At 51.6% G+C, this 20261-nt stretch overlaps 7 protein-coding genes across 7 annotated transcripts; 1 reads left to right on the plus strand and 6 right to left on the minus strand.

The window, feature by feature from the left end:
• Window positions 1-552: 552 nt before the first annotated feature.
• Window positions 553-1878, minus strand: CGGC5_v007047 (uncharacterized protein; the record flags this gene model as incomplete). The annotated part of the gene is made up of 1 exon (XM_032024316.1): window positions 553-1878. One exon carries the CDS (start codon window positions 1876-1878, stop codon window positions 553-555), a length of 1326 nt encoding a protein of 441 aa, XP_031878907.1.
• Window positions 1879-2957: 1079 nt separating this feature from the next.
• CGGC5_v007048 (uncharacterized protein) lies at window positions 2958-4065 on the plus strand (the record flags this gene model as incomplete). The annotated part of the gene is made up of 5 exons (XM_032024317.2): window positions 2958-3006; window positions 3075-3144; window positions 3400-3496; window positions 3555-3800; window positions 3874-4065. 5 exons carry the CDS (start codon window positions 2958-2960, stop codon window positions 4063-4065), a joined length of 654 nt encoding a protein of 217 aa, XP_031878933.2.
• A 285-nt stretch (window positions 4066-4350) lies between these two features.
• Window positions 4351-4753, minus strand: CGGC5_v007049 (uncharacterized protein; the record flags this gene model as incomplete). Its single annotated transcript, XM_032024318.1, has 3 exons — window positions 4351-4418; window positions 4478-4573; window positions 4636-4753. 3 exons carry the CDS (start codon window positions 4751-4753, stop codon window positions 4351-4353), a joined length of 282 nt encoding a protein of 93 aa, XP_031878908.1.
• A 3073-nt stretch (window positions 4754-7826) lies between these two features.
• CGGC5_v007050 (uncharacterized protein) lies at window positions 7827-8237 on the minus strand (the record flags this gene model as incomplete). Its single annotated transcript, XM_032024319.1, has 1 exon — window positions 7827-8237. One exon carries the CDS (start codon window positions 8235-8237, stop codon window positions 7827-7829), a length of 411 nt encoding a protein of 136 aa, XP_031878932.1.
• Window positions 8238-9966: 1729 nt separating this feature from the next.
• CGGC5_v007051 (uncharacterized protein) lies at window positions 9967-10620 on the minus strand (the record flags this gene model as incomplete). The annotated part of the gene is made up of 1 exon (XM_032024320.1): window positions 9967-10620. The coding sequence occupies one exon, from the start codon at window positions 10618-10620 to the stop codon at window positions 9967-9969; it is 654 nt and encodes a 217-aa protein (XP_031878931.1).
• Window positions 10621-12256: 1636 nt separating this feature from the next.
• CGGC5_v007052 (putative AC transposase) lies at window positions 12257-16338 on the minus strand (the record flags this gene model as incomplete). Its single annotated transcript, XM_032024322.2, has 5 exons — window positions 12257-13012; window positions 13067-13131; window positions 13187-13585; window positions 13881-15916; window positions 15971-16338. The coding sequence occupies 5 exons, from the start codon at window positions 16336-16338 to the stop codon at window positions 12257-12259; spliced, it is 3624 nt and encodes a 1207-aa protein (XP_031878949.2).
• Window positions 16339-17157: 819 nt separating this feature from the next.
• Window positions 17158-19590, minus strand: bglD-1 (putative beta-glucosidase D; the record flags this gene model as incomplete). The annotated part of the gene is made up of 2 exons (XM_032024325.1): window positions 17158-19412; window positions 19479-19590. The coding sequence occupies 2 exons, from the start codon at window positions 19588-19590 to the stop codon at window positions 17158-17160; spliced, it is 2367 nt and encodes a 788-aa protein (XP_031878910.1).
• Window positions 19591-20261: the final 671 nt, after the last annotated feature.

Below are 20261 nucleotides of genomic sequence, written 5' to 3' on the forward strand. Positions count from 1 at the left end.
AGATTTACCTGTCGATCGATCATCAATGTCACGAAAGCCATTGTAGCTGGGTTGCAAGGATTGAAGTTTCTTGAGTAAAGGAAATAACAACTGTTTCGCTTTGCATGCGACGGGATTTTAGGATCATCCGTAAGTTTACAGGTAACTATGTTGAAAACTTCAGTACATATCATGCGTGTATTCGAGGCAAGAAGTCACGGTGCTGTCGGGAATTAGAGAAGTTTCGCCAGGAGCAGCACTCAGATATGCGTCGTCAGTATCCTATTTGTTGACGACTTGCTCATATTGTAAACTACAACAACGAAGTTGATTTACGGAACTTATTAACAGAAAGTCCGTTGATCAAATCAAAGGGTTCTTATGACAACGAGGACAACCAAACTAAGGCTCTGAGTCAGTTCCCATACAAAGTTACAATTTCTGATTGATATAACCAATTTTGGTCCCTAGGAAACGCCCGATCTTCTAAACACAGATACTGTGAAAGCCCAGCTCATCACCTCTTTCCACGCCGGTGTTACTCGTATCAATATCAAAACACCTAGATCATCTTCAGACCGAAGAAATCGTGACGCGTCGCGCCCGGTTCCGAAATGCCTTCTTCAAACTCTTGGGGTCCCATCCTCCAAGGCTCCTACATACAACCACAGTCGACTTCTGTGTAACAATGGGTTGAGAAGTACTTTCTTGGGGGAGAGAAAGCTTCTGGCGTTGCCTCTTCTTCAAGCGATGTGGAGGAACATCTCCGCTTAGTATGTCGGTAACTTTGTTTGCAACCAAGCCCTGATTCGCACTTGTATCCGTTCTGATCAGACCGGACTTGTGCGGCTTGGTGATTTTGGAGGACGTGCTACTTCCCAATTTTACCTCGGTCTGTGGCTCGGAGTTTTGGCATTCATATGTGAATTGCGTCGTAAGAGTTTCCAAGAAGACAATGAAGGGCAGTACGACGTGTAGGAAGATTTCGATAAACAACATGAAAGCGAGAAGCCCGGATCCTGGTGACTGGTTGACTTCGGACTTCTTCTCTTTCATTTGTGCCTGTTCCTGAAGTTGTCCTTGATGCTGTCCCTGACGTTGCTTGATCGTTCCCTGATAGTCATCCTCCAACATGGCTTGAAGCTGAGGAACGGCGGGGATGGGCTGCCAGATAGTCCGCGCTGTTTCTACGTTAGGCAATGCGTCGTAATACCAAAGAATAATCAAGATACCTCTAGTACGGCTTACGAGTCTCCATGCTTTGTCAGGGAACTCGCCAAAAGAAGCTACCCAGGTCGCGTAACGGTCAGAGGGCCACGCTTCATAGACAAAGCTCTCAGCGCCGGCGACCTCCGGATGAGCCATCATGATTCTCTCGACGGAACTTCCCAGTACACCTTTGAGAATCGGCTCCTCCACGTCCTGGTAGTTCGTCAACCCCGACGGGTGGAATCGATGGGGAGGCGGGGGTGTCAAAACTGTTGTAAATCGGCCTTGAGACACTCGCCACGCGAACAAAGCTGAGGCGCCTCGCATATACAGAGACCAGGATTTAGAGCAAGTCTTCCTCTTGCATCTGTCATTCCCTTGCTCCATCAAAGGACCCATCGCACTCGTGAGGGTTTGAAACCCGTTCAGTGCTGCCCAAATTGTGGTTTTATGCTTGTCTGCTCCGCTCCAGAAGACTTGCTTATCCTCGATCCAAGCCCTGTTGAATTCTTTACGTATCTCATCTGCTTCGTCAGTGGTCAGGAACTTCGGGCAAATCTGGAGGATAAGGCGTTTGTATCCTGTAGCATCGCCATCGACCGTCCCTTGGTTCGTGGTCTCAATCATCATCGTCTCATTCATCATCGTCTCTTCAATAGACCTGGAGCGGAGATTGTATCTCGGAGCCATCGTAAACGTAGCAACTTCGAGCTCGTGGTGGCACACACGCCTTTCACTCCCAATATTGGTCCCAAGGCGAGGCAGTATTTAACTTAAGCTGTGGCTGCCGGGGCAGCCGATGACTCTCACCTTCAGATACGTGCACCTCGGTATCTCGGGCTCGACTGGCAAGCTTCATCTACCCCTCTCCGCGTCGAGATGAACCTAACTTTGACTGAATTAGTTTGAGGGGCAGGAGCCACTAGGAAACCTCAACGTCGACTGGGCTTCATCGGGCAGCAAAACCTTGAGCGACGGATGTGGCGTTAGTATACCAAGAAAGTTTCAATTAAGGGTATCAATTCATTTCTCTTATATTTGATATGCAGTCTTCTACTTTGGAAAACCGGGCTTGAGTTTCGTGACCTTCAGAGCTTTGTTGATCATCATTAAGGGTACTGAACTGCGACATGAAAGTGGCGAGGTTGAACTTGGGAAGGGTTGTCATCAAGATGATCTTAATGGAATCAAATTTGAAAGCGGGAGGGCAACGGGATGTAATAGGTGATGGTGTGAAGGGACGATACCTACCTGGCATGATAGACTCATCAAATATGACAATGTGATTCGGAATGATGCTTTGAGAAGGAATTACAACACTAAACGTGATGACGTACGTTTTACCAATTATTAGACTTAATCTAGAAAAAGTCTTTCATGAGGTCCACGCAACATTCTGTGCAGGTGTACAACTCTCTAGAGGCAAGATGCAAATATTGGAACTGTGACAAGCACGATTCCCAATATTGGGTCAGGGGACGTGGCAAGTAATCTCGATGCTGTGAGGGATAAGGCTGTTATGGTGGCTAAATACATCGGTTTGGGCCTGGCTCAAGGAAGCAAACATTCAAGGGTTGAGAATTGTTGGACCTCGACATGGTCCGTTCTGCGAAACCAACCACCTTTTTCTCCTTTGCAGCAATTTCAACATCTTTGCCTCCCCCGCATTTCTTTCAGTCTCAGCATTCTGACCAAGACATTCCCCGACATTGTCATCAGCTCGCTCTCCACGGCCGGCAGCGATGGGCGGAAAAACGCTGATCAGAAACATGAAATCGAAGGCTGAAAAATGGTTCAGGTCCCTGAGAGATGCTGTTGGTAGATCTTCCCTGCTGGCGGGCTGCTCAAAGGCCCAACATCCTTCGGTGGGCTGACATTTTACACAGCTTCAAAGATCACAACAAGGCGCGAGAGACCGATGCTTGCCACAGAAGGGGAGGAGTTTGATGCCAAGTGGTCAATGAGCTCTCAATCATCCTTGGATCACCGACGGGATTTTGCGGCTGACCCATCGAACGATAACGTCCCCTGTACATGCGAGGTGGAATTTATGCTGCCCGAAGACGACGATCCTGGCAGCGATTCATCCGAGATTCGAGGCTATTGAAAGTTATCCAACGAATCCTGTACCGTCAGACCTTATGCGCAGCTGGACCAGGCCGCGCTACAGCGCAGTTACCGTAAATTGGAAGCTGGCTGTTTGCATTTCAGTCTGATTAAGGGAAATGGAAAAGCCGGCGCAAAGCTCATCGGATGGAATGTTGAGCTGACAAGAATCAACGTTGCCATGATGAAGGCTTCGCAGGAGGTAAGTTGCAAGAGTATGTCCATGGGTGACAATGGGCTGATTTCACCATTTTCTTTAGTTCAAATCCGCCGTATGGCTCGACCTATGCCGACGACATAACACGGACCGTTGGGTGCGGAAATACTTCGTCTGGACCTGGAATATCCATGATCAGGATCACGTCGACCGAGTCTACAAGAGCCTCATCAAGAGTTCGGGTTGCTCGAATGTGACTGTCAATTCAGAATGGGACACGCTTCGATGCCTTGGTGATGCTGAAAGAGATCACGGTCGTTATATTACTCGGGCACAACTTTTCCCAGAGGTGCGAATGAGTCAACGAACGTAAAGACGTTTTTGTGCTTTGCAAATGCTAATGCTACGTGCGGACTGATCAGATCCATTTCGTCGAACATGACAACGAAGTCGAAGAACAAAAGTATGTGGGATTGAGCTACTCGTTCCCTCGGCGGGGAAGTATTCCCTTCTATGCTAGAAACAGAAGCGACAACATTGAAGAACCTGGTGAAGGAGGAATACGCGATGAGAGGCTTCTTGAGAACACACAATATGGAGACGGGCAAATTTAGAGAAGGGAGTATACGCCACATAGCAGCCGATTCTGGAAACGCGCAATTGAGGCATATTCTGATTGGCGACAACAGAGGGAAACCACTGATCACTAGTGTGGCATCCACCAGCTGACTGCTCAGTGAATTTGCTATTTTGAGAGCTGTGTGGAGTTTGTAGGTAGGGTTTACTTTGTATATTCGGTTCAATGATATATATACGCTTTAGACTTCAAATTCATGTACAAGTGACGAACGCCTTGAGCATCATAGACTCCTTTCCAGGTCTTCGTTTGCAAGGAATGCTTAGGTGCACTTGCCATCCGCATCGACCTTGTAGCTGCAGCAGTCGTTCTGGCCGAGGGCGGGGACGGCTGGACACACGCTTTGTCAGTACTCAACACTGTGAAAGAAATCTCTTGGTTTAACTTACTGCCCTTCTCAACACAGGCTCTGGTAGAGTCGGTGCAAGTCCAGCCGGAGTAGGGGTCGCAGTAGGTGCAGCAGTCGTCGCCGCTGGTGCAAGGCGCTGTGAGGAGCATCATGTTAGTTCGAGTCCTTGTTTGCGCTAAGAAAAACCTTAGCAAGTACCTCCAGTGGTACCGCAGGCGCGCTCGGCAAAGCCGGGCTCCAGGGCGCGGGTGTCGACGGCACTGGCCATGGCGGTGGCAGCCAAGGCAAGGTTGAAGAGGACGGTGAAAGCCTTCATTTTGGAGTTGGAATTATGTACACGGACAAAGACAGGCTTGAGATGGTTGAAAAAGAAGGACTAATGGGCAGGCTTTTTGACTGGTTGATGATGATGTGATCGGAGGGATTTGGGACGAGATGGGAGCTGTCTTTATAGGAGTTGCCAGCTACCTAGTACTCATAGTTAACGGCAGTAAACTGATCTGCATGTTTTCCAAGTTCGGATTCGGAATACACCCACTGCCTAGTACCATGTCGTGCCATCTCTAATTGCAACTCTACACAGCTGTTGCGGAGACCTACTGGGGCGATGATCGTGGATCTTGACATGGATGCAGCGTTCCGATCCAGAAGGCACCCCCGCGAATGGGTCAACCAACGGCAGATAGTGACGTCTGTATAAGTGGAACGTATTTATGTGCAAAGTGCCGTGGACGATTATTACCTAAGTCAGAGCTGCCATTGTCAAATTGCGAGGCGGACACTACCGAAAAGGAGATATCCCCATGTTTTCGAGATAGACCCGGTCCGAATAGCGGCAGAATGCTTAGCCATTCTCTCAGTCGACTGTCAGCAATGCTTGATTCGACAGGCTCAAAACTCAAATTTAGTATATCCGGGGTAGCACGGCAACTAAGAACAAACAGCACGGTCATGCGGCATAACCGGGCAGTTTGCGCCCTACAGCTATGATCAGTATGATGTCAAAAATCTGATAACGGAGGCAGTTAAGTCCCATCAAGGCCAGCTCTTCGTGGAGCAGTACCGAGGCGCGGCTTCAATTCCATATTAACATGCCGCATGTTTTCCGGCAAAGACAATCTAGTAGAGACAACATGCGCTATAAATTCCGTGATTTCATGGGAACAGACTTTCTTTTTCGGGCTGTGAGAACCAACATGACCGGGGGTACTGACTCGCGGCGACTGGAGGACTACTGCCAGCCCCTGTTTTGGAATGTCACGCAGCGTGCCGGCCACCCGGCGATTAGCGGCACACACGGGATACACGGGATACGAGGGCGTGCTCATGTCAGCAGCCGCGCGACTGCTGTGCAGGTGGAACTCGGCGGCTGTCTTTTGCGTGGGGAAACTCGCGATCTGTCGTCCGATAAGCATTCGATCGACGCTGCCGAATGAACCGGCGTTCATCTGGACTAGCGCCTCGACAACATGTGTCATCAACTTTGAACAGCTAACAACACCTAAAAGCCGATGCAGTTGCCAGCTGCCACTGTGTGTTGTCATTCAATCGGGGAACGGAAGGGAAAGGGCACCCACAGCATTGGCAAATGAGGAATCCGCCTCAACGCAACATGAACTAATTGGCTTCGCTGTTGGACATTCTGAAGTTATCATCTGAGTCCAGAATAACCAGAATGGGAGGCAAGCAACAGGGTGTAGACCTTGTCTTATCCAAGTTGCCTTCGCCTAGTCCGAACATAAATAAACATCGGCATCCCGCCTTTTTATCCGGTCACGGTTGAGTGGGGGTGGGGACACAGATCCCGAAACTGCTAGGCTGTCCACCGAATAAGTAAAGGCAGGTCATAACAATCGAGGTACGGACGTTTGATTAATTAATGCCACGGAACCAACAACAGTCGTGGTAATTGATGCGCTTCCTCAAAGACATCTGTCAACTGTGTTGGTGCGAAATCACCACCGTTAATGACTCTGCTGCTTCTGATAGTAGACTAAGGTGATGGCGTAAATGTGGATTCATTGACGACACGAATGTTTGGTCGAAGCACGTGGTTCAAGATGTTGGTCTGATTTTGAACATTTGACCTCCGCCACCGCTTCCCCTCACTTTGCTGTGAAAGCCTGTCTCTCCCTGTACCGCATGCAGAGCACTGCCCTTGTTAGCACTCGTCAGACGGACTGCTCACCGCCATGGAAGGTCTCAAGGACGTTTGCATAGTTTCATATTCAAGCATTCTAGTTTTTTCTCATCCCCAATGCCCATCTGCCTTGCAATCATTTTGTTTCTGGGCTTTGGATGCTAGCGTGCGGATACGTCTGATCCAGTTTTCATCCGTTTACAGAACCGCAAGATACCTTGAGCTTAAGCCCTATGACCGGTAAGATATAACGGGCTTTGGCGACTACAGCGAGTCAAAAGCCGAGGGTATAGACGAGGTTTTGCTGAGTTCTGAATTCTCCTTCACCCAGCTTCTGCTCGGGGCCGTCGTCTTCGGCTTCATTCGACCGCTCGAGCGTTATAGGACGCTCCGGAGGACGTGGAATTCCTGAATCACTGCCAAATTAGCTCAGGCATATGTCGCCGCCTGCCGCACAGAGCGGACTGTAAAGCGATATGTCAGCGCCTCCGAACCGATGGTGGCGAGTCAAGATGACTCTAATTTTCCATATCCTTACAGTTGCCTTAGAATTGCCTTTGGAGTTCTCATTGGCCCCATTAGATAAATCAAAGTCGTTGGCCTAATTCCATCTTGTCGAGATAGGTAACGTCTTTGTCGGAATTCGTGACTCGCGGTGAATGAACTTGAACTGATACACTGCGTATGGCATGTTTTCTTCATTTTATTGGAAAGCGGGCATTGCTATTTCTGTTGCTGCTGCATCAATCCTCTATGTAGCTGTTAAGTGACATGACCGGACCGACGTTCGCCAAAGAGCAAGCAGTCCTTGAAAGAGAGTATTGATGTTCCTGATTATTATTGTTAGACGTCATGTACAGATGAACTGTTCCGCAGGAAGTGCAGGTCCTCAGCTTGGTGGCAATCCCTGCATGGAAAGCACTAAAGACTGAATTGACTCAATGCAACTCGGGATTAACAGCAATAAGCAAACCGACGGCACATGAAAACCTCTCGGAGTAGAAATCACTTCGACGGCTGAGACTCTCGGAAACTCATGATATTCTAGATTCCCTTCTTTAGTCTATGGCAGTGTCTACGAGAACCTGTATGAGAAATTCTTTTATCTTGCAAGACGCCCCAAAGACCTGTAGAAATGCACGACAGAAGGCAACCAATCCTCCCTATTGCTAGCTGTTCACAAATTCACTCCAGGTAAAACGCAAAGGCTATGGCCTGACATTTGACATTAAGTTCTGAAGTCTCTAGCCTAGTTATGACGGACGATTTCAATTCCATTGTAACTCTCTGGGCCTTCAGGCGGTGTATCCCTGCAACTGGAATCTTTGCCGGTGGCACCGGCGGCCTGACACATCACCCGCCAGTCGCAGTTGCCGAAGCCGTAGGCCTGCACGTCACCGCGGGGGCGGCGGGGATCATGGGGGGTGAATTTGGGACCGGCGTACTGGCATTCTTTTGCGCCGTCGGACCATTTGTTGACGTCGATCATTTTCGATTGGTCTTTGGGGAATCGGTTGCAGACCGTTTGGGTCGCGACGTCATTGGGCTTGCCATCGGAGTTGTAGCAGTGGCAGAAGAGGTAGCCGTCGCAGGCGGTTACGGTCGCAGAGAGAGCGGCGAGGAGGAGGCAGACGGGGGTGGTGATATTGAGGAACCGCATGGTGAACTCGTAAATTGAAGCGAAAGAAGGTTGTGGTGATCGTGTGAATGAGTGTTGGAGTGAATGGTGGAGAATGAATGAAGGAATCAAAAGCAGATGAAAAGAGTGACTGTTACTAAGGCGTAGTTACTTGAATTGTGATTCTAACGAACGCGTGGGTGCGATGATGAGCCTGTCCTCATTCCAGGGGAGGAGAAGATGGCTTTATATCGATCTTCGTCGGTCTGCTCGCCTTGTCTAGACTGTCGATCGATGCCATGTTCAGATCTGTGCTTCTAGCAACACTTAAATTTGAGGCAGACGGCCACCCCGAAATACACCGCCATGTTGCCGGAGGGCGGCATGTTTTATGAGTAGAACTGTCTGTGCCACCCGGATGACTCCGCCGATCCGGGGCGAATTTCCCCACCTGCATCACGGGTTGGTCCGAACATGGGGCCTTTTGGCCCGCCCAAGCACGGCGGGCTGCAAAATCCGAGTTTCACAGACGATTTGATCCTACGTCCAAGAATATCTGGCGTTGAGGGCCGAGTGCTGCGGCTATATTGCAGGCAAAGGTATTCTTGTTGTCCACCAACTTACGCCTGAAGGTCACCGTCCCAACGATGCTATGTAACAAGTTCATGGGCCGCGATTCTGGCCTGGAGTCTGCAAAGATTCAATTAAAGGTCGTCGGGTCTGTCAAGCCGGCCTGGAAGACACCCCCGGATGTGTTCGGAAACTACCGCGGCACGGCCGACCCACAAACCTGCTGCTACTCGGTATCGCATTGGCTCCAAGCGATATGCTTACTCCAAAATAACCCTTTGAATAATTCGCAAGGCCCTTCAGATTTTACGAGTCAAGATTTGTTGCATGTTGATTGTTATCTGCCTAAGAGCACCCGCAGCAGAACGCTTGAGACGTTTACCCCTAGTTGACAACCGAGCAAGTCCTTCACACGAGGTGTATTTCACCAAGGCCTAGATATCAGTGAAAACTCTAAATACTCACTGTTAGTTGGATCAGATATATGTAGACTGTCACGTTTTCTTTATGCTCAGTTACTCTATAAGTAGAATGCATGTCTCTTCGAATGAATTATATTTCACGATGGAAATCCTACTCCTCACTTACAAATCACCACCTTCAAAATGAGAATCTTGACATCTGTCTGCATTTTCTTTTCCTTCTTCGGCGTTCTGGCGGCAGCTGCTGTGCGCGATAATGGAGAAGGGCAACATGCATCCCATCATTTGTCAGAGAGTTACCTCCGTATACTACCATCAATCACAGATAAATTTCGCTGATACACCATGGTGCAGGATAAAACGAGCAAACTGTCAATGCGATAGCAGAGTAAATACAAAAGACTGCTGCAATGGGATCGGGTCGATGGGGGGTCTGTCGGGTCGGGAATGCGTAACCACCAGCAATGACAAGTTCTTGTCGTGCTGCTCCAAGAAGGGTGACCTTTTGAACGGTTGTGCTTAGCAAGTTGGATTGCGTCATATCACAGCCAGTTATGATTGTTGCTGTTGCACTGAGACTATTTACTTTGTTAGAAAGATATCGTTCCTCCAAATCTTTCCTCATGACCAGCAGTCTTGTTTCCGTTGGTGCATATAAAGCAATGCGTATGAGAGCCTTTGATATTGAACATCATTTCAAACGGTGCTTGTCTGGTCCATGATGAATCTCCATCACTAACTTCACCCAAACTCGGGCCTTCAAACCCTATCGGCTCTGTTCATCTCGAACCTGGGTCGCTGTGAGCGCCACAAAAGTGGCATTTCGTAGGATCCATACCAAGGACATCTTTGTCGCCGCCTAGCTCCTTGTAAAGCTTGGCAGGACGCTTCTCCAGCTTGCACTTCTCCTCAAACTTTCTATGCAGCTCGCCGACTGCAAAAATGTCATCCGAATCAGGACGTGGCGGCTCGTAAAGGGTGGGATCTGCGCCGCCACCTAAGCGATGGATGCGGCACGCCAGGGACCGTAGCTGCAAGAAGTCCCAGTTGGGGAGGTCTTTGATGTTGTCTGCACACACTGTGAAGATCTGGCCGTCCCTGATATGGCCTGCGTTGTGGCCCCCAAACTCTTGATCTCGCTCTTTCAAAGGCTTGAATATGGTGCGGGGATTAGTGCGCAAATCGGGCCCATCCGCTCTCAAGTGATGGAGGGAGGTTGCTGGGAGCCATTGGAATCGTAATTGGACACCATACTCATTAGAATCTGCGTCGGTTTGCTCCCGGGACCGATCATGGACGAGGTTTTGGGCGAGGGCATGCTTGAGTTTGGACTCCTGATTGTTGACCTGGTCCTTTCCTTCGGTCGATGTAGTTGTTTCTGGGGAGTTGCCGATCTTTGTAAATCTACTCCTTGATCTGAAGGCTGCTGCCATGAACGAGCCTGCGCCCCGGCTACTTGACTGGCACAACACATCGCCATCTTCTTTAGTCTTCTTTATCCTTGTGACGTAACCCACCGGTTCCAAGACAAACGCTCCGTTTTGCCAGATAGCTTTTAATCGTCGGCTCAGACAGAAGGTATCCATTAAAGATGGTTTGCGAAGCTCGAGATCGACCACCCACTGCATTCTTGACGCAGTTTCATAACCAAGAATGTCGTGCAAGTTACGTAGCAGGAAATCGGTTCTCTCACGTCTTATCGATGTCCATAAAGGTATAATGTGACATTGCTCAGCATCTTTCTGGCCCGTAATACAACACCTATTGCCGTCGCGGATGTCGGTCGTATTTTCTGAACGCTCTGAAGGGACACCGATGACTAGGTGGTAGCAGTTAGCTCGGACCATACAAGGATAAGGTAAGTGGTCAGACTCACACCACTAGACAAATTCCGGTATTACACCTAGAAAAAATCTGAAGATGTAACCTCTATCGTTCAGCGTGTCGTCGTGGAGAGCCCTCAGACGGTCAATATCCAAGGACAAAGCGTAGCCCATAAACGCGCTTGCGGCAAAACGTCGCCAAGCTGATATCTCAGCGGGCGGGTACTATCACCTGGTCTGCCTTATCCCAGAGAATATCATATCTGAGCGTCTCTTTGTCTGTATGAAGGTGGATGTGAATGCTGACAATGAGGTCAAGTCGAGTGGACAACTCATCTTCGAAAGGAGGGCTCAGGCTGGGACAAGCGTCCACATCTACCGTGGTGTTCATGTTGCGCACTGGTTGTTCCAGGGAATTACAGGAGACTTTGCTCGAATTCAAGCGTATTCATGGGTGAGAATTGTATGCGAAGAAGTAGTTATTGCATGGTTGTCAATGCGAAAAGAATCAACTTTCATTTTGTACGCTACTTTGTCCACACGAGTTCTTAGGCTAGGAATGTTTTCTGTGTACGGCCTAACTCGCAACAGGTAGTGACTTTTGCCCATCCAGGCATTCCGTGAAGTCTTTTATTGACAATCTACACGCAGAGTTCCGATAGTTAGCGAACATCTTCATAGAAGTTGATGGTATTGCGGCAGGTCCTTGCGTCATCGACGTTTGTTTCCTACAATGTTCCAGGTACCTTACCTCCAAGGTTGCCAGCGCATAAAGGTGACTAAAGCATATGCTTAAGCATCAATATGACAAATATGACCCAGAGACTGGAGAAATAAAAGACGAAGGTATCAAACATGACGAGGGCGACAAAGGAAGACAACGCTGGGCGACGGCGGTAGACGACAATAATGGAGGGCGACGGTGATAATTCAGAAGTAGTTGATGACGACGGTAGCGAAGATGACGAAATTGGCGATTGATGATGATGGGGGATGGCGACGCTAGGACACAATGATGGCCATAATATTTGTGGAAGCTTCTGGTTATGGGACCGATATTGGTACATGGCTTCGTTGGGGCTTGCTGCTACGGTTCCCGGCATCGTCAACCGGTCGCTAGACAAACCACGAATGGAAAAATCCCAAAAGCACTCCCAGACCCTCTAGAAGGAGATAACCGCTAGACATACTACACCGATTCTGTCACTCTTGCCCTTCTCCTCCCTATTCTTCCCAGCCAGCTTCCTCAAGCATCTGCCAGTCTGTTCTTGATACGGAGTTCTAGGTCCGCCATGCACTTTCGTAGTCTGGTGAGCTCCTCAGCATCCCAAAGCATATTATCAATAGCGCATACATCGTCCGAACTAGGGAAGAGAGGCTCATAAGCCTTAGGGTCTATACCCCCTGCGAAGCGATGAATAAGGCAAGCGAGCCATCGAACCCTAAGAAACCCAATGGCGGGAAGGTCTTCACGCCTGTCTGCCCAAATTGTTATGATCTTACCGCTATCGACGCGGCGCAGAGAATCGGTTTGGAGTTCGTCATCTGTCTCGAATGCTTGGATAAGGTCCCGAGGGCTGGCGTTGAGCAGGTCTGTGGACAAAGTCGCTCTCAGGCCCTGAACTGATGTCTTGGGCAACCAATGGAAGCGGAGCTTCAGACAGTGTTCGATATCTTTCTTCTCTGCGTGTTCCACCGAGGCACTTGTTTCACGATGCTTGGGTCTTGAATCGTAGCCCAGAGGTTCCAAGGCAAACAGACCCTTGTCCCAGAGCATGCGCAACTCTCGAATCATGTAAATGGTGTTCCAGGTGATGCCGATCTTATACTTCAACAATGCTACGCTGAGGCGAGGTTCCTCTGTGCCAAGAAAGCCTTCCAGATTGTACTCCAGAAGTTGGCTCTTTTGCGGCCGCGTCAGGGTCCACAAGGGAATGATATGGCAGCGCTCTGCATCATCACTGCCCGTGATGCAACACTTGCCACCGGCGCGATCAGGAGCCTGCTGAGCCGTAAGCGGCTTTGCTGCATGTTCCGATTCACCTTCTATGCATACCTTTCCCCTCTGAGCATTGTTTCGGCTGATTTCCGTCTCTCGGCTCTCTGGTGGCGCACGGGTGACTAGAAGAAACATTTGTTAGCCCGGAGAAGGCCAAACTGACTTGGCCAGACCTACACCACCATACAAGTTCGTGTATCACTCCCAAAGACTCAATGAACTGACGAGGAAAGTATTGTTTGTCCTTGTCCAATAGATCCTGGTGAATAGTGTCGAGACGCGGGCGCTCCAAGGACCACAGCGCCGCCCACAACCGCGCCTGGTTGACAAGATCGCGATTCTTAAACATCGAGGGCCGAGAAGAGTCGCCAGGCTTGGCAACATCATCTCTATTTTCCCAATCAAGCAAGGATTCATCGGCTTGAAGTAACAGTCTGTGAATGTCCTTGATGATGTTGAGGCGGTCGGATAGGTCCTCGCCGAGGAAGTCGTAGCGGCCAGTTGCGCCCATGATGGAACTGGTTGGCACTGGACGCGATCCGAAGTATTGCTTGAAGAATGCGAACATCTTGGTAACTTGAGCGTGTTTCGGAATCGTCTAGTCTTGAGTTGCTAAGGGTTAAACAAACTGTGGACAGCGCTGCCGCAAGTCCAATCAAGTCAATTTTGACCCCCCAACTTGCTAAATTGCCTCTTTTCTTTTGAGGCTTTGACTACTTGGTGAATTGCCAATTAAAATAAGTCAATCATCATACAAAAACACGTGCAAAACCCTTACTAATCAAGAAAAAGTGAAGTTATATACATCACGACGGCAACAGAGTAAAGCTCTGCAAAGGCATCAAGACCCCCCTCTTCATCCAGTTCTTACTTAGCTGGAGAGTCTCTATAGTACCCGGCACCATCGAGAGCCTCTGCGAAGTGAGGGTTAACTTGGCAGTACTAAAAGCCCTCTCACAGTCTGCCGCCATCGCCGGCACGGCGAAGACGTCGAGGGCAAGCCCCGAGAGCGCCGGGAAGGTCTCCGAATGGTCCCTCCACCATCGAACGGGATCGGAGGTGGTCTCCGGAGGCTGCCGGAGGTAGAGATCAAGCTCATCCGTCCGGGGCGGCGTCTTGCGGCGCCAGCTGTTAACCCATTGCCGGTAATGCACATCTTCTCCGTCCCCGGCGCCGGGATCAACTGGAAGCATGCCGGCTTGCCAGCTAGACGGATATATCTCGCCGGGTTGACGATACCACTGATCGAAGTACTCTGTGAGGGTCTTCAGAGCCTTCTCAACCCATCCCTCCTGGTGTTCTTGCCCCCATATATCTCTTAGGTATGAAATACCATATGACGGGTGCAGGATGATCGCACCAGAGAACAGTGGCGAGTCTCCGAGAAGATCATAATAATCGAAGAGCTTCTGCCACGCCTGCTCAACGCTGCTACGTAAGAAGGTCTGCCACTCCTCGTTGAGAGACTCGAATCTCGAGGCAGATTGAGAGGCTGGCGATGCCCAGTCCTGGTGTACATGATCGGGCAGGGCTTGAAGGTTATGATGACGGCGCCGGGCCCGCCTGGCACGCTTCTGAGATTGCTGCGACTGCTGAGAGTCACCCTCATCGCCGTGATCTATACTGGGTGATAAACTGGCGTTGTAGTAGATCTTCCAGTTGATGAGATGCGAGAGAAGGTACTCGATACCCAACGTGACCTCCCAGAGTCGCCCATGCCCGTCATTAATACCCCAGCCCTCACACCGCTTCGTCTGGAGGTAGAAGGGCTCAAGGATCATCCCGATCTCAGCGAGAACCTTCCAATCCTCACTCGAGAGTAGGTCCTTCTCTGAGATGTGCTGCCTGGCATCGTCGTCGTCGTTGTTGGCTAATAGGAAGGCTTGAATCTCCGTCTTCTTCTTCACAGCCCTCTCGATCATAAGATACGTACTATTCCATCGAGTGTCGTTATTCAGTATAAGCTGTGCCTCCCGGCGTGACTCCGAGAAGATCCGGAAGTCGGAGTCTCCGTCGACCTCCGCCGCAGCCTTCCGGTACCGCTCCGTCCGTTGCGGAGATGCCCGGACGAACTTGACGATATTCCGGAGCCGGCCCACGGGGCCAAGCTTCCGCCAGAGCTCAAGATCGTCCTCATACCGCTCACAGAGCCGGAAGAAGTCCGACTCAGCCTCTAGGACCTCCTTGTCAGCGCCAAACAAGAAGGCCCGGGCGGCGAGGTTGAGGATGTGGCCGTAGCACCGCATTCGCCGGGCCTTGACGTCCGCATCCGTCATCTCGGGCGAGATACTCCGGTAGAAGGCCCGGAGGCAGGTGTCGTTGTTCGTAGCGTTGTCGGAGATCGTTACTCCGATGCGGGGCCGGAGTTCATAACGGTCGACGGCGTCGATAAGGGTCTCCGAGAGGCTGAGGCCGCTGTGGTTGCCGTGATGCTGCGGGAAGGCTAAGAGACGAGACTGTATTGTGCCGTCAGCATGGATGAAATGACCAGTGACTGCCATAAAGGCGTAAATATTTGGTGATGACCATAGATCGAATGATAGATGGATCTTTGAGAGTGCAGAGTGAAGCTCAGACTTCACGAGAGCCTCTCCACGCCGGCAGAAGTCATCGAGACGGTCCCGAATCGCCGTCCGGCCCCACGGGATCTCGCCAGCGACCTCCGGGTTATGGTACCGAAACATCTGCTGCACGTAGGCGTTCTCGAAGTGGACGAATGGGAGATCGGCAGAGACGATGGAGGCAACGCTGAGGTCTCTCAGAGTCGTGATCTTGGCCCTCGGCACGTTACTGTTAGGTCGAAGTCGTTTGTACGAAGGCGGGCCTGATGTGTCTGCCGAGGAGGGCAGAGTACTGCTGTCAGAGTCCTCATCTGACACAGCAGAGATCCTGCAGACCTTATGGCTACTTCAGCTTCGTCAGTATATGACTTATATAGAAAGCAAGCTGACAGATACATACCGAAGTAAGTGCTCTTGAGGAGCGGAGGTGGCGGCAGCGCCAAACAGACGAGGAGACCCCTTCGCGTCGCATCGTCGACAGCTCCAAAAGGACGCGCCGGCGCGGCTCTGAATAACTTCGACGAGGAACTCGCCATGATCTCGAATCCAGCTAGAGCGCCCTCGGCCACGCCTTCGCGATAACTGCGTCTCAAGAACGAACTCTCGACTGCCTACGACGATGTGAGGAAGGTCGTCGATCGTGGAATTCAGAGGTGGGGTAACAAGCAGAGCCTGCGCGATCTGCGTCGAGATGCGGAGGCGCGGGGTACCTAACATCTCATACGCGTTGGCGTGAGAAGCGCTGGCAGCAGTGGCAGCAGTCGACATCGTGAGTATGGAGTCGGTGAAATTAAAAATGGCTGAAAATGGTGAAGAAGATGTGAGATGATGAACAAATCCCGCTAGAAGTGTGCAATCGGGATGAGTTCTATATCATTCGAACCGCTGTGATCCCTTCTACCTCCTCTGAAAGTTTCAAAGGAATTGGCTGTAAACTAGTATTTTGAGGGCAGTTCGAAAAACCACATCAAGATATGTAGTCATCGCGAGGTTGGCAATAGTGGCATGTTTCAGTGGCTGGGCATAACCGAATAACTAGGGCGCAAGCTGATCTACGGCCTCTCATTGGTCAGAAGTGAAACAATCAGGTATTTCAAGTCAATCGAGGGATGCGAGATTGACTACTTGAGGGATGGCGATGGCATCACTTTGACTAGTTGACTTGGTTAACTTGGCAAGTCAGATTGGACTTGCGGCAGCGCTGACTGTGGAGAGTGATTGATCGTTGTCGTCTGGGAAGTGGTTTTTAAATTAAGCACCAGTTGGGAAGTATTTGAAATCCTACAAGGTTCTGTACTTAAAGTTTATGTTTTGCCTAGTCTCCTAGCCATAGATGGTACACCTGGCAGGTTGGTCTTCATCGTCCCAATCACTGACGAACATTACGTCGAAGATTTCTCCACAAAGATAACGTGTTTAAGCTTTTCCACACAGGTTCGGCATTTTTGGTAACACCTAATATAAAATTAGTCACTGCATTGTGTTCTAACAATGCTGTATATCGTAAAGTAACTGGCCTGAGTTTCCGAGGTATGCTTATATATGAAGCGCTAATACAACTATGAACAGGAAATATGTTTTGTTCGCTCAAGCAACAGTCAAGGCCGTCTGCGCCTTGAAGTCTCTGCTGCTCGCACCGACGTACAGCCTGTACTCTCCGCTCTCCACCTTCCACTCTTGGCCAAAAACATCCCACACACTCAGATCCCTACGTCTCAGGGAGAACGTCACATCGGCGCTCTCGCCAGGCTGGATCGTCACCTTCTGGAAGCCACGCAGCTGTCTGACAGGCTCCCCAGCGGCGTCGGGGAAAGAGATGTAGAGCTGCGCAACCTCGGCGCCGGCAACGGAGCCTGTGTTCGAGATGCTGGTGGACACGGTAGCCACAATATTCCAGAGATCCTCGCGTCCCCCGACGGACTTGTCGCCAGTGGCAAATCCGCTGGTGAGGTTAGAAGACTCAACGGTGGCTGTGGAAGAGTACTCGAAAGTTGTGTACGAGAGACCGTATCCGTACTCGTAGCGAGGGGTGACGTTGTAGTAGTCGAAGTACTTGTAGTCAATGTAGTTGCCATCCGAGAAGTCCAGGTTCAGCTCCGTCTCGCTGATGATCGTGTCGGGGTTGTAGTCGCTCTCGTTCTTGGCGATGGTGTGTACCAGTCTTCCAGAGGGGTTGACGGCGCCGAAGAGGACGTCGTCGATCGCGTTTCCGGACTCCTGGCCCAGCGCACCGCCGTACAGCACACCAGTGACATTCTCGTGCTCGATCCAGGCGTCCACCAAACGCGGGCCGACAGTGTTGATCACGACAATGGTGTTGTTGCACACATCCGCGACGGTCGTGACTAGAGTGTCCTGGTCCGCGTTGGTCAGCTCGGTGCGGTCGGCACCCTCGCCGCCCCAAGCGTTCAGGAAGACGACGCACGCGTCCGAGAGGTCAGCCACGCCGGTCGTGGACTCGGTCAGCTCCGTGCCGGAGCCCGACATGCCGCTGAAGGACGTCTCGGAGGTGTCGTTGAGCCACCACCTCAACATGAAGCCGTCAGTGGCGGCGCGCTGGTTGAAGAGCTGCAGGGGCGTGGTGAGGTACGACAGCGAGCCCATGGCGGAGCCGCCGACGACGGCCATGTGGCCCTGCATCGTAGACGGCTCGCCGTCGTAGACGCCGAGCGCCGTGTTGGCGCCGACGTAGCGCGGGCCGGCGTGGAACCCGAAGATGCTGATGCTGGACTTGTTGACGAGGGGCAGCGCGTTGTTGGTGTTCTTCAGCAGGGCGATGGAGTTGGCCGCGTACTCGCGGGCCATGGCGCTGTGGTTGCCACGGTTGTCGACGCGGTCGGTCACGCCGGCGTGGGCAGGGTAGCCCTGGTCCTGGCCGAGGTGGAAGTAGCCCATCATGTTGCGGATGGCCATGTCGTCGAGGCGGTCCATGGTGAAGCTGCCGTTGTTGAGGCCGGCGCCGAGGGTGGTGTTGGAGAAGTAGGAGCTGGAGGAGAGGTCCATGCCGGCGTTAGCGGCGTTGATGCCGGTTTTCTGGGCGCTGACGTCGGCGTGGACGATGCCGGGGAAGCCGAGCTCGACCTTGAGGTACTTGGCGAGGAGGTCTTGGCTCTCGCAGGAGTAGGTGCCGTTGACCTTGTTCATGGCGCACATGGCGCCGCCCATGCCGTTGTAGACGGTGTCGTAGAAGGGCCAGAGGTATGTTTCGTGGAAGGCTTTGTCTGAGATGGTGACGGTGTAGGCGCCGGTGTCATCTGAGGAGGTCGAGTTGCCGGTGGTTGTACCGTTTGTTGAGGTCTGACGTCTGGTAAGTGTTGAGTTACCACCTGGCCCCGCGCCATCAGGGGGCGACCCGCCACCCATGCCACCTCCAGAGCCGGTGCTCATTCGGTTAGTCTCCTGTTCGTTCAGGATGAAGTGCTTGGCACTGGCGACGACGCCAGCTGAAGACATGCCCTTGACGACTGCTCCAGCCATAATGCCGGCTTGGTAGCTGTCAACACCGTACGTCTCGCCAGTACGTCCGCCCCATGCTGAGCGACCGAGAGGTTCCAAGGTCGGACCGTACGCCATGTTGATACCCTTCCCCTTGAACTCAACACCGACACCCTGGCCCTGGCCTTCAGCCGCCGCCGTGTCCCACGTCATGGCCATTGCGAGGCCGGCGGGCCATGTTGTAACGTAGAAGTAGGTGAGCGGGTTGGTGGCCGAGTCGAGATTGTGAAGGCCGGTGAAGTTGCCGCCGTCGCCACCGGCAGCAATGGAGATCTTTTCGTCCGTGGTCAGAGTGGCGACGAGGGCTGCGGCCTTGTCGTAGGCATCCTGCCAGGCTCCAAGCTTGACTGCGGAAATGATAATGAGAATCACTCAGAGGGAAAGAATGAGTTAGAGACAGGGGCAGTGCGTACTTGTGCCTGAGCTCAACAGCTGCTCAGTGTAGTTGGCCGAAGCATCAGCAGCCAGGGTGCCAGTCACATAGGTGAGGATGGCCAAAGCCCAGGCCGTTGATGGGCGGTACATGGTCGATAAGCGTTAGTGTTTACTCACTATGCTTAAAAGAGACGCGGCAGGGTAAAAACTGTGAATGAGTAATAAAAGGCTACTTGGGATGAGCGAGTGCACTGCAGCGACGAAAGAAGCCAGGCAGCTGGGACAGCGGGAGTAGATAACCCTTCTAGAAAGCAACAAGCATACCAAGCCCCTATTATAAACATTCTCAACCGTTCAATCGGAAAAGCTGCGCCTTCAGGTCAACCAAGAAACAATGCCCGTGGGCATGGGGGATGGCCAAAAAGTGGTGCCAAGCTTACGACGAGCGGTGTCCACCCGCCCCGTTCACCTCTGGCCTAGAGCGCCTTACTCGGCGCAATCGCCGCCGGCGACGGTCTCCGGGTACGGAATCCGCGCACGCTGGCGCCGACTCCAAGAGGGCGGAAATTGACCGCTGGCCTCATGATGTGCAAAGCGCCGGAGGGGAGGTGCGAAAGCAAGCTGCTGCGGCGGTGTTGTAAGACGAGAAGTCATGAGACAAAACGCAAAGCAGATGGGATGAACGGCATCACCGCATCAAGCAGGGCCCCATCGCGAGCGTCCTGACGACGCGTCCTTATTTAGAGAAAGCATGGGCCTGTCTTCCAATCACGCCGACCGGCGGGTGCGCAAGAGGGAAAGGATCTCCACAGGTGTATGGA

Source organism: Colletotrichum fructicola (assembly GCF_000319635.2).
Source record: "Colletotrichum fructicola Nara gc5 chromosome Unknown KSG_Nara_v1_contig04, whole genome shotgun sequence".
In the NCBI taxonomy this organism is placed as follows: Eukaryota; Fungi; Ascomycota; class Sordariomycetes; order Glomerellales; family Glomerellaceae; genus Colletotrichum; species Colletotrichum fructicola.